At 37.6% G+C, this 11598-nt stretch overlaps 2 protein-coding genes across 2 annotated transcripts in view; one reads left to right on the forward strand and one right to left on the reverse strand.

Moving 5' to 3' along the window:
* LOC140949946 (methylcrotonoyl-CoA carboxylase subunit alpha, mitochondrial-like) overlaps positions 1 to 6177 on the reverse strand; it is a 16500-nt gene extending 10323 nt beyond the window's left edge. The window contains exons 1-9 of the mRNA XM_073399097.1: positions 6105 to 6177; positions 5991 to 6028; positions 5054 to 5193; positions 4146 to 4241; positions 3809 to 3930; positions 3481 to 3585; positions 1955 to 2119; positions 1024 to 1217; positions 86 to 153 (exon numbers count right to left, since the gene is read on the reverse strand). Coding sequence (XP_073255198.1) covers positions 86 to 153; positions 1024 to 1217; positions 1955 to 2119; positions 3481 to 3585; positions 3809 to 3930; positions 4146 to 4241; positions 5054 to 5193; positions 5991 to 6028; positions 6105 to 6169 — 993 coding nt within the window. The 5' untranslated portion in view covers positions 6170 to 6177. The remainder of the gene's footprint in view (positions 1 to 85; positions 154 to 1023; positions 1218 to 1954; positions 2120 to 3480; positions 3586 to 3808; positions 3931 to 4145; positions 4242 to 5053; positions 5194 to 5990; positions 6029 to 6104) is intronic.
* A 104-nt stretch (positions 6178 to 6281) lies between these two features.
* LOC140949963 (uncharacterized protein CXorf58-like) lies at positions 6282 to 11540 on the forward strand. Its single transcript, XM_073399116.1, has 9 exons — positions 6282 to 6418; positions 6505 to 6604; positions 6734 to 6828; positions 7593 to 7704; positions 8419 to 8550; positions 8888 to 8963; positions 9366 to 9522; positions 10047 to 10158; positions 10677 to 11540. Exons 1-9 carry the CDS (start codon positions 6381 to 6383, stop codon positions 10821 to 10823), a joined length of 969 nt encoding a protein of 322 aa, XP_073255217.1. The 5' UTR covers positions 6282 to 6380; the 3' UTR covers positions 10824 to 11540.
* Positions 11541 to 11598: the final 58 nt, after the last annotated feature.

Genomic DNA, 11598 nt, shown 5'->3' on the forward strand with positions numbered 1-11598 from the left:
TCAGCTTGTTCAAGTTATTTCAAAAAAATCCTAAAACACTATTAGTTAGCTGACATAAACTGAAAAGTTAGTAAGTGTTGCTTACTTGTAAACGAGTGTTCATTTCCATGAAGTAGAAGTTTTGTTCTTTATCCATTATGAACTCCACGGTTCCTTGAAAAAAGTACAACAACAACAACAACAAATCCATAACTGTTTCCATGGAAGTAGAGACACGAACTACATCATTTAGAAAGCTTAACTAACGTATTTATTCGATTAATTGCCCTGGGCGCTTATTAAATTATTGGACCTTGAGAGTGGGCGCTTATTCGAGATGGGTGCTTATACGAGGCTGGGCGCTTATTAAATTTTCACCATTTGGAGCAAGTGTATGTAGTATGTTTATTTTGCAACAACGCGATAAATGGGAATAAAAACGCGAAAATGTAACAATGCAAGGTTTGTATAAAATACTCTGAAGAAAACACGGCCTCCTTGGAAGTCTCTTATAAGTAATTATTACTAAATTTCACTTCACACGAGAAGCAGATACAGCTTGCTGGATGGACATTAGGGGATCTAGAACTGCTGTTTGAGTTTGAGTAGGAGGGGGGTGGGGTGGGGGTGGGCGCTTATTGACTTTTTTGCCTTCAGGATGGGAGTTTATTCGAGGTGGGCGCTAATTCGAGGTTGGGCGCTTATTTGAATAAATACGGTATACACTGTTCATGCTCTGACCATGGTGATTTTGTTAACAGTGAAGAACATGATGGTATGCATAATGGTGACATTATGGTGCTGATGACATCAGTGATTACAATGATGATCATTGATGATGATGACTACGATGATGACAACAACAAGGCCACTGATGATGATGATGATGATGATGATGATGATAGTGGTGATAATAATAATACACTGATACTCTTAAGTTTTGCTGACTTGAAATGAGTGAGTTGTGTCTTGGTTTAAGGTTTGGTGCACTATAATGACACAAAAATAAATATTAATCAGAGTATTTAATAGCAAGCACCTCACCTGCTCCGACATATCCCACAGCCTTAGCTGCTCTCACTGCTGCCTCGCCAATCCTCTGACGTACATCAGATGACACATCTGGAGCAGGGGCTTCTTCAATAATTTTTTGATGTCTGCGCTGAACACTGCAGTCTCTCTCAAACAGATAAACAGTGTTCCCCAGGGTGTCAGCAAATACTTGCACCTCTACATGTCTGAAATTTTTAAGTTACAAGTAGAGAAACTGAAGACACAGCGCCCAAGGAAACCTTTACACAAAGAGTGTCCCATCAAAATTAATGTCTCCTAAAGCCACTGCTCTTGATTTTTGGCTAGGGATTAAGTTCTTGAGAGAGTCAATCTTCATTTTCTTGTAGTCTAAAAAAATATCCAAACTCTCCCTCTCCAAAGCAATCATTTTTGGTTTTGTACCCCAAAAAGCCCTTGCAAAACTCCAAGAATAAACATTACTTTTGCTTTAGAAAGCTTCAAACTTAACAGTTGGTCCACATGAGCTTGTTCTGGGGAACAGGATACATGCATAGGTTTATATGTTTGGCTAAAATGTTTATTTTTTTGGCTTTAGTTTCAAACCAAACAGAAATCAAGCCACAGTTAAATATTCTCTGGAAATAGATTTTTCTGATGTAAGGTACACCTGTAGCTACTAGGTCAATCTTTTGTCACAGTGTGGTGGCTGGTGTGTGTCAATGATGCAGACAGCGATACCAGTAGGAGTGTAAGCTCCTGGTCTTCCAAGCTGCAAAGGCCAAATGGTAGAGGCCACACATATCATATTTTAGACCAATTCTCCTTGAGGCAACAAGAAGGATTTTAGGCTAACAAATCAACAAGAGAAACAGCTTGATATGAAAACATTGATGAGGAACTCAAAGCTGTTAGACCTACATGTAGATGTGGAGTCTGAAGACCTCAAGAAGATCTAATATACCTTGGAGTGTCGACGAATTTCTCCACCAGCATGTTATCATCATTAAAAGATTTGAGGGACTCTCGCCTGGCTGACTCAAGAGCAGCATCAAATTCCTCTGGTGATGTAACAATTCTCATTCCTTTACCTCCGCCTCCTCTCACGGCTTTAAGCATAACCGGATACCTGTCAAAAAATCATGCCACTATAATTTATAACAAAACTGCTAATTATTATTTATGTGCATTGCAAAGGGATTGTTCTTGCAAGAAGAAGATACAGCTAAATTAGTCACATGCTTTCAAGAGAAACTACGGATAAAGTTTCTCTCAGATAGACTCTGGAGGGTAAATAGGAAAGAGGGCATCCCAAATCCATCTGAAGGAGGATAGTGTAGCTGGGCTGAACTCAGCACTCTAACCCTTAACTGGGATCAAGCATTGCACCTTGCAAAGGACTGACAGGAATAGAGAAAACATGCTGTCAAAAGCCCTACATGCCACATAAAAAGGATTGATGATGATGACAGGGTTTGCAAATTTTATTGATGAGTGGAGTCACTGGGACTTCTTCTTCACAAATTTTGGAGTCATTTTGTAATATTTGGAGTCAAGTATCACAATGAAAAAAGCCCTTTTCAGACTTTCCAGCAAGTGGTCCTGGCATGTATACACTAACGTGAGGGATACACGAAGTAGCTGTGGCGGTCCGCTGACCTGGAAAGCTCGAATCCATGATGGCGGTCATCGAGTAAACTCTGATCGTAATTTACCCTCCTCCTGTTTTGTCATGCAGTATAATTCTTTAATTTTGTTGATTTAATTAAGGTTTACAATGTTTACAATTAACGTAAATTTTATTTGTTGCGAAAAAGGTAAGGAGAAAATTGTGTTTGTTACCAAAAATTTCTGGAGTCAAAGTGACTCCCTCCATAACCTCTGTGGAGTCATCTGAACAATTTTGGCGTAAAATATGCCAAATTTGGCGTATTTGTGAACCCTGTGATGATGATATGATGGCCAAGTGTAAGACTTGTAATGGCAAATCTCTTTTTGAAGTACAGTGTAGTAACTGCATTAGCTAACCTCATATGCTTTAAAGGTCATGGAACTCCAGGAAAGTTGGGCATGTCAGGACTTGTCAAGAAACAAGATAAAATTATTGTGTTTGGTCAACTAGCTCAATATCAATATCATATTCATCATCACCATCATCATCACCATCAGCATCATCATCGTTATCAAAAAGCTTGTAGCCATGGGCTACAGCTTTCTCCACTTCTTCTCTGTCTTGTGCTATACATGTATACTAGACCTCTTTTGGGAACAGTAGGTATGAGTCACTCATGGATAACAACTTTTTGGCAATTTATCAGTTTGCATTTGCTATTGCCTACACTGTAGGGTGGAAAAGGACATATCACCGCTTCTTGCTTTTAAAATAACAATTATTCAAATTTACAGCTGTACGTAATTTCACTGTATAAGATACCATAAAGGTATAGATATTTTCTAATTTTAGTCAATAAATATTACGGAAATTCTTACCCTATTCTTTGTGCCTCAAGTCTTAATCTGTCATCTGATTGATCCTCACCATGGTAACCTTCAATGATTGGCACTCCAGCACTGCCCATGATTGCTTTACTAGTGCTGCAAAACAAGTAAAACAGAGCAAAAAATTAAATGATGTTTTTAAATGTGCGCATCATGAGAGACCAGAGTACTGTTGTTTAACCTCTGGCCTCAACATACTTGTAGGAAAAAATTTGAATCTTATGATGTGAATTTTTTAAATATCATTACAAATGAAACAAGTCTATTGCACATGATCAGCCCTTTTTATATTCCGTTCATTGATCTGTACTTACTGTACCTTTTGATGCCCATATCTCTGATTGCTGGGGCTGGGGGCCCAATAAATATCACACCTTCTTTATCACAAAGCTCAGCAAATTCAGGCTTCTCTGATAAAAAGCCATAACCAGGATGAATAGCCTGTTGACAAAAAAGTAAAAATATTAAAATAAAAATACTACTTCAACAACATGGTTTATTAAACTTAGTAATATTCACAGGTTAGGAAGTGTGGGCGAGTTTCAGGCTTTTGATTCCAGGTAAATATGCTCTTGATCTTGCTCCTGAATGGATTTTCCTTGATCTTGAGTATTTCAAAATCTCTTGGAGGTGAAATAATTGAGTTAATTTGATACCTGTGCCCCACTCTTTTTTGCGACTTCAATGATTTTCTCCATGTTGAGGTAACTATCCCTTGAGGCAGCTGCTCCAATGTGAAAAGCCTCATCAGCCTAGAAAATATGTTTGATACATGACCTATAATTTCTACTAGATCAATAAAATTCTAGATGTTATGCACTATGTTTAAAAGACTTACTTACCACAACCTGTACTTATAAAGTTCTGCCATGGCATACATGTTGTACAGCAATGATAAATCAGCTAGTCTACCGGGTTTGAAGGTTCAGGAAATAAATGTACAGGCTGGGGTCTTTTAAATTAGCTTTCTTTCAGCTCACTCTAGCAATACTTTATGAAATATGATATACTTTGCTTCCTTCATTTTTGGAATAATGAAGAAACATTTTGTTGTATGGGACTACACTGGCTATGTTTTCTTGTATAGAAGAATGTCACTATCCACCCTGAATAATCCTGATTCTAACTTTCAATAAATAAAAAATCACAAAAGTTTCAAAAAAAACAATATTAACAATTTGAGGAAATATATACACTTTATATTTTATAATAACGTACCTAAATCTAGTCTTTGCTACAGGCAAACTAGACTCTGGTTAAGTCCGTCTGCGAAACAGTGCTGAAATCCTTGTTCTGGGCCACCACCTGTGTACTAGGATTTGAGTACACACCGTGACTGGTCTGTTAAAAAAGACATTGTCGATTTGCCAATCAGTATGAAAAGAAATTTGAAACGTCCTTCCAGTAATTTGCTAAATCATCTGGAGGCACAGAAAAAGGATCTCAGTGCTGCTTCCCAGATGTTACTCACCGAGGTTAAATAACATCTGTGATACAGGCTAACCTAAATCTAGAACACACAAAAAATACTTATGAACCATATATTATGGGGTAAATAACTAACCATGTCTACATGCATTGCATTTTCATCAGCATCACTGTAAACGGCCACTGTCCTTATTCCCATTTTCTTTGCTGTTTTCATAACTCGACAAGCAATCTCCCCTCTGTTGGCCACAACAACTTTCTTAATTTGACTTGGACCTAAAAGAAAATTAGGTCAATCAGGAAGGTTAAAATAACAAAAAAGAACACCCTGTTACTTAGCTTCTTATCAAGAAGTAGCCGAGGATTTACTTTTTTCTGGTCAAAACATAAATTATTTATTTCTTAGGTTCGGCAATTCTTGGCAGGGTGACCGCAACAATGCATGTCACCAATTACTGCGGGCCTGTAACAGTCCCTCCCCCTTGAGAGATAGACCACCACACCAGGGACTACATCGCGTACTCCTTCCGAATAGTGCGTGGGTTCTTTAACATGCCGCAGAATTTTATAGGTGCAAGGGTTGTAAGACAGAACCTATGGACTTTCATCCTTATCCGAGAAGATTAGAAAGTCTAACCCAGGGGACCATTTACAAAGTCTTTACAAAGGGAGCAATTTCTCCTCAGTTATTTACAGACCCTGAGTGTGGGTCCAGCCATGGTTTGAACAAGCGGCTTCCCACTCAGCAGACTGGCTCTTATCCATTTGAGCTTTTGAATTGCTAATGAACTGTTAGTTCCTTCAAAAGAAGAGTGTATCGTTACTTGTCTGGAATTATATTATGGGGGCGTGAACGGGGCTGGTACTGGAAATACTTTAAACAATAAGTAAGTAAAGATAAAAATAATAAATAATAAATAAAATAACTCTACTTTATTATAAAAACCTGACATTTGAGGAAAGATAAATTAAAAAAATGTCAAAAAATAATTAATTTTAACATAAGTGGGCAATAAAACAACTAGGATATAAAATTATAGAGGACAGAAATTTTGATGAACACGTGTGCTTACCAGTTGAATATTGAGTGCCAAAAGTTAACAGCTGTTTCCTAACAAAAAGACAAATAAAAACAGTTGCAGAAAATGTGTTTTATCTTAAATTTACAAAAAAAAAATGCATGGCACCTTTTCACGTTTAGAAATCTTCCAAAAAGCTTACGGCCCAAAGGATATGCCATGTTGGCCGCCATTTTTAATTTTAAAATCGAACTCCGTACATGAAGTACGTATACACCTCGACAAATATCTGCTGACAACAAATATCTCCTTTCTTGCTTCTATGGCAACCAGCTGCATTGTGGGAGAATAACAAAATGGCTGCTGACTGAACTGTCATCCTGCTCTTGGATTCGGAGATATTCACTTGTGCTTTCTTGACTTTCTACATTATTTTTTATAAACATGGGTCAGAATCTTAATGAGGCTCCTCCAGGTTCACGGTAAGATGGTAGCTCTTTATAATACAATATGTAAATTGAAAGGATTTATGGAAGTTCTCATTGATTTTGCTTGCTTCGAATTGCAGGCTTACAAGAATTGAGGCCGCAAGAAAAATTGAGCAGTTTTGGTGCTCCTATCGTGATAAGCAAATGTTCAAGCTGCTTAAATACGCAATATGCGCAGCGGTAGGTTTTGGACTAAGAGAAATGATTTTTGAAGGCCTTATACCATTTGCCAGTGTGGGTAGTAGTTGAAGGTAGAGTGGCTGGTGTTGCCACTACTGTAGCTAAGCTTGAATGTTGTTTTTTTTATAGGAACATTCTCTTACTTATGAAGTGCTACGCAAAGTTTCCCCTCTTGAAGCAGATCTATTGAAAGATCCTGTAGTTCAGGCTAGGGTAAGATTCAGGTAAGTTTACTTGAAAGTGTTTTTGTATGTACCTCCGGTATGGGTTCACAATAATTGTGTTTCTTAAAATATTTAACACGCCATTTTCACAATTTTAAGGATTACTTCCCTCCCACTGAACTTTCATTGAGCATTTGTCCCCTTTTGTTTGTGGTTTCCTTCCTTCCTCCCTCACCTCATTTTTTAATTTTTTCTGTTATGGTAAAAGGAGACACTCCTGTTATCAGGGTGTTCATTAGGCACTGGAGATCAGAGAATTATCCGTTTACCATGCAGAAATCTGCGGCTAATGTTCGGAAGCCTATGACTATTTTACATTCAGACGTGGATGTCAGCCTTTTTCAAAATATTCTCCTGTAATGTAACACCTTTCTCCAGCTACTAGAATTCTTTATGTAAACCCTGTGTTATAAGCAGTAATGAGCATCTTTAAGTAACTTAGGGCCTGTTTACATGGAGGTGGGGGACCCCAGGTAGGTGAGGCAACCTGCTTAGACACGTGGGGTAACCCACTTCTCCATACAATCTCTCAGTTTAATTTGATCACGTTTGCATGATAGTTGGAGTGACCTACCACAAGTTACCTCACCTATCTGGGGTCCCCCACTTCCATGTAAACAGGCCGTTAATGTGTATTAGCATTGATGCCTCTATGTATTGATGAAAGACTGGACACTAGCAAAAGTACTGTAGGTGTTGTAATTTTTTAGATAAGTTCTGATTGATGGGAAGAACAAACTGTTATATTATTTCCTTTTGTACAGATTTGGAGGAGCAGAATTCCCACCTATCATCATGTTTAAGATTTTTATTCATAGTGGTGGGCAAGGTGTTAAATATTACTGTGGTAAAAAAGCCATCAAACCTGCATCTGAGGTATGTGATGCTCTTGTTTTACAAACAAAATACAGTTGAACCTCTATTAAGAAGCTACCCTCTATTTAGTGGCCAGTTATCAAAGTCCCAAAATAATTGTACAAAAGGTTGAGGACTTGAATCTCTATTATTAAAGTGGCTACTGTCATCTTTTAGCCACCCCAAGGAGAGTTTACCCATTGTTCTCACCTCTATTAAGCGACCATCAACCTGTTGATACACTGATCTCCTCTTAGTCTGGCTTCATTTCAAGAATATGATGAAGGGAAAAACAGTCAGAAACAGAAGGTGGCAACTGATCTTGCACGAGTGATCCTGCTCTTGTCAGATGTTTGTTTCAAAATAAAGTAATGTTTCTGCTCAAGATTATGCTAATTTATGATGAACCTCCTTTGAGCGGGCAACCTCCATTAAGCAGCCACTTTCTGGTACCCAGGGGTGCAGTAGCCGCTTAATGGAGGTTCCGCTGTAATCTTTATGACCTATGGCCCTTTTATGTATAGATAGTGCATACTGTAATAGATATCAGATAGAAAACATAATCAAATTGGTTATTATATTTCTTACATACCTTCCCTTCTGTGGGTTAATTTTATCCTTTAAGTTTTCATTCTCCTTTGTTTTGAAGTTCCGGTCTTATAATAGTGAAGCAAAGAAATATTCAAAAATTTATTGTGGTTTGAAATAAGGTTAAATATTTTGACTTTTAAATAGGCAGCAACTGACTCACTCAAACTCATGGGAAATAGGAAGTTTTATGATCAAATAATCGCTGACGTGTGCCAACATGAAAAGGACAGGATTACAGATGAAATTGATGTGACAACAATGAAGGACTACATGCAGGTATATTGGAGGGCGTAATGTGATCAGAAAGAATGAATACAGTAATGCAAGAACTTCACAGTAAAATGATGCAATTGTATAACATCAACATAGTTATGTACACCATGTTAGAAAACAACATTAAATTTTTATTGATGTCTAAGTAGGATTCATTATTCCTTTAATTTGTTGTGATATTATTACCCTGCTCTGCAGGGTTTTAACTATATTTTAAGTAGATGGGAGCCTAAGGATAAGTAGAAAGTTGCTTTGAGAGTTTTCCCATTTTACATGTTTTAATAAATGTAACATTTAATCAGTGGACTTTTGTTGACATTTACGTTTCTTCTCATTTAAGTACTTGAGCCATTTGGATGAGTGCCCTGCAGAAACAGGTGGAAAATCTAACACATGGAGAAGGCTGACACTTGATGGTGTGTATTTAAGTTTGGGTTCCTTCTGTAGGTGCTGAGGCACAGATTACGTAAAACAAATGAAACAATACAACTAAACAGTAAAACCCCCAGGAGAACTGAGACTATTGTTTGGTTCCTTTGTTAATCTGCAGAAAGACCCTAACTTTGAGATAGGATTTGTACCCACTGATCACCACATAAAATGCCTTTGCTAATCCAAGAAGTTTGGAGAATGTATTTCACAGAATGACCCAGTGAATGATCAACAGACTGACTTGTAGCTTACTATGGGTCTCTCCATACTGTAGGTTGGTAGGAACACCTGACTAGTGTCTGCAGTTTTTTTCTTGATCTCCCAAAATATAAGTTTATATTTAAATAACTGGCCATAAATTCCTTTTTATTATTGTTATTTTATAGCTATTCCACGGCAGAGCATAGTACGTGATATCTTTGGATTCGTTGAGTGTGGTGTTACGACTTCCCGACTAGCAGAGGAATGTCCAGATCTGTTGTCACTCAGACCTGCGACACAGGAAATACAAGTTGCTAGCATCAAAGCTATACCTATATACAGGTAGGAGGAACTATGAGTCCTTAAGTACGTTTTGATCTCATCTCAATGGTGTGATAAAAAAATACCTGAAGGGTGGCTGGGGGGAGCACCTTGTTCAGAGGGTCCCCCCCCCTACTGAGTGGAGGAAGTGAGGCGGGGGTACCATCATTATTTTATAAGGTATATACTAGGTATGTGCTGCTGTGAATGGTAGTGGTTTTTACGAAGTTTAGTCCAGGAAAAGGAAATGGAAATCAGAGTGTTTTGTTCCAGAATGTTTATGATTTCTGGGGCCAGATTCATATTCGGTGTATACCTGACTCATGTTAACCATTGCAAAATACTTTTTACAATATGATATTTAATGTGAAAAAGGTTAATAACAAAATTAGTTAGGTTGGTATAGAGGAACTTGTGTTGTCTTGTTTAAAATGAAGGTCGAAGGGTTTATTAAAACAGTACACCCTACTTTACTTGTGGCTTGAGTCACATCAAATATTTAAATTATTGAGACACTGATTTTATTGTTATTCACTTGTTAATAGGAAGAAGCCTCCAATAGACTACAACAATCCATCTCCCATCAGGAGGTCGCGGCAAGCTAAAGCAAGAGTTGCTAAAATGAGAAAAATGTATGGAATGGATTCACCTAAACTGGTGAGTTGGAATTAGCTGAAAATACGCTCTAATATTTTTGATAGTTCATTATGAAGGCCTACATGAAAGATTTAACGTAAATACTTAATAATAGACCTTTTATGGCCCCTTAGTGTTATTGAGAGGTCAATTGTTGAATTTTAGGTGCCATCTCAAAAACCAAGTCCTAAAGGGACCAAACTGTGTAGAAAAAGTTGTTACAGTAGCATGGGGGTCTAGGAGGGTGGTTTTGTGCTTACATGCAGTTCCATGTGCTCTCCACTTTATGTGGTACAAACTGTTGCTGAAAAAAACTTGGTGATGTCAGTCAAACCTCCACTAAATAGCCACCTCCCTACAATGGCCGCTATTTTTTTATACCAGTGGACCTCCCTACAAGGGCCACCTCTTTGTAACGGCCACTTTCTTCTTTCTTGTGTCCCCAAGGTGGTGGTTGTGGAGAGGCTCAACTGTAATTTGTTAACAAAGGAAACTGTCAGAATTCCTAATCTCTGCATTACTGTCAAATTTTCCTGTAGAATGAAATGGAGGAAGGCATGTCGCCAACAATTCAACCATCAGCAGAGAATATTTTTGAAGATGAAGACTGGGAAGACCAAGCTGATAAACTGTATGAGTGGACACAGAATTTATCACTTGATGACTTAGGAGTCACATCACCCTAACATTTATGAGTTATCAAGAAGCAGAGCTGAACCGGCTGGGATCATTGGAGGTGCAATTATCTTTGTGCTGGACACAAAATCTATCTGCTAAAGAGTTACAGTAATTGGACATCACAATACAAACAAGTGCGAAGGCCAAGTTACTATTTATAAATCGTCCAACTCAACAGAAAATCTCTTGGTGAAGACTGTGTTAGAGTCATGACAACCTGAAAATTGTCAGTGACCAGTTTTATGATGATCTTGAGAGCTGCTATTCTCTGTGAAGACACACAAATGTAAATATTTTGCGAAGCAAGAAAAATTCAATGTTGGTTTTGAGCACAGATGCAAATGTTTCAGTGCACAATCAAAGCAATTTGGTCAGATTGCGAGAAATGAAGTACAAAGTAGCTTTTCTTATATACATCGCTACTGTAGTGCAATTTTGGCAAGATAAGGTCATTGTCAGCTGAACATGAGCAAAGCATGTTTTCATCTGTACTTGTAGAGGGAACGAACTTTGAAACAATTTGAGTATGAACGTTTTACAAGGTAATATGAAAACCACTTCATTGCAGTTTCCCAAAGATGAAAAGAAAGCAGTGAAAAAAATAAGCTCCACTCTCAGTGAATATTAGTTATAAGTATTTTAAAAATTGAGAATTATTTTTACTACCAGTTCATTGAATGTTTGTTTGGCAAAGAAAAATGAAATATATGTGTAAATAGTATAAACTATGTATAGTAGTGTTGTTAACCGTTAGAATAAAATTAATACACAATAAAGGGTCTA

The sequence above is a fragment of the Porites lutea genome, chromosome 10, assembly GCF_958299795.1.
Source record: "Porites lutea chromosome 10, jaPorLute2.1, whole genome shotgun sequence".
Lineage (NCBI taxonomy): Eukaryota > Metazoa > Cnidaria > Anthozoa > Scleractinia > Poritidae > Porites > Porites lutea.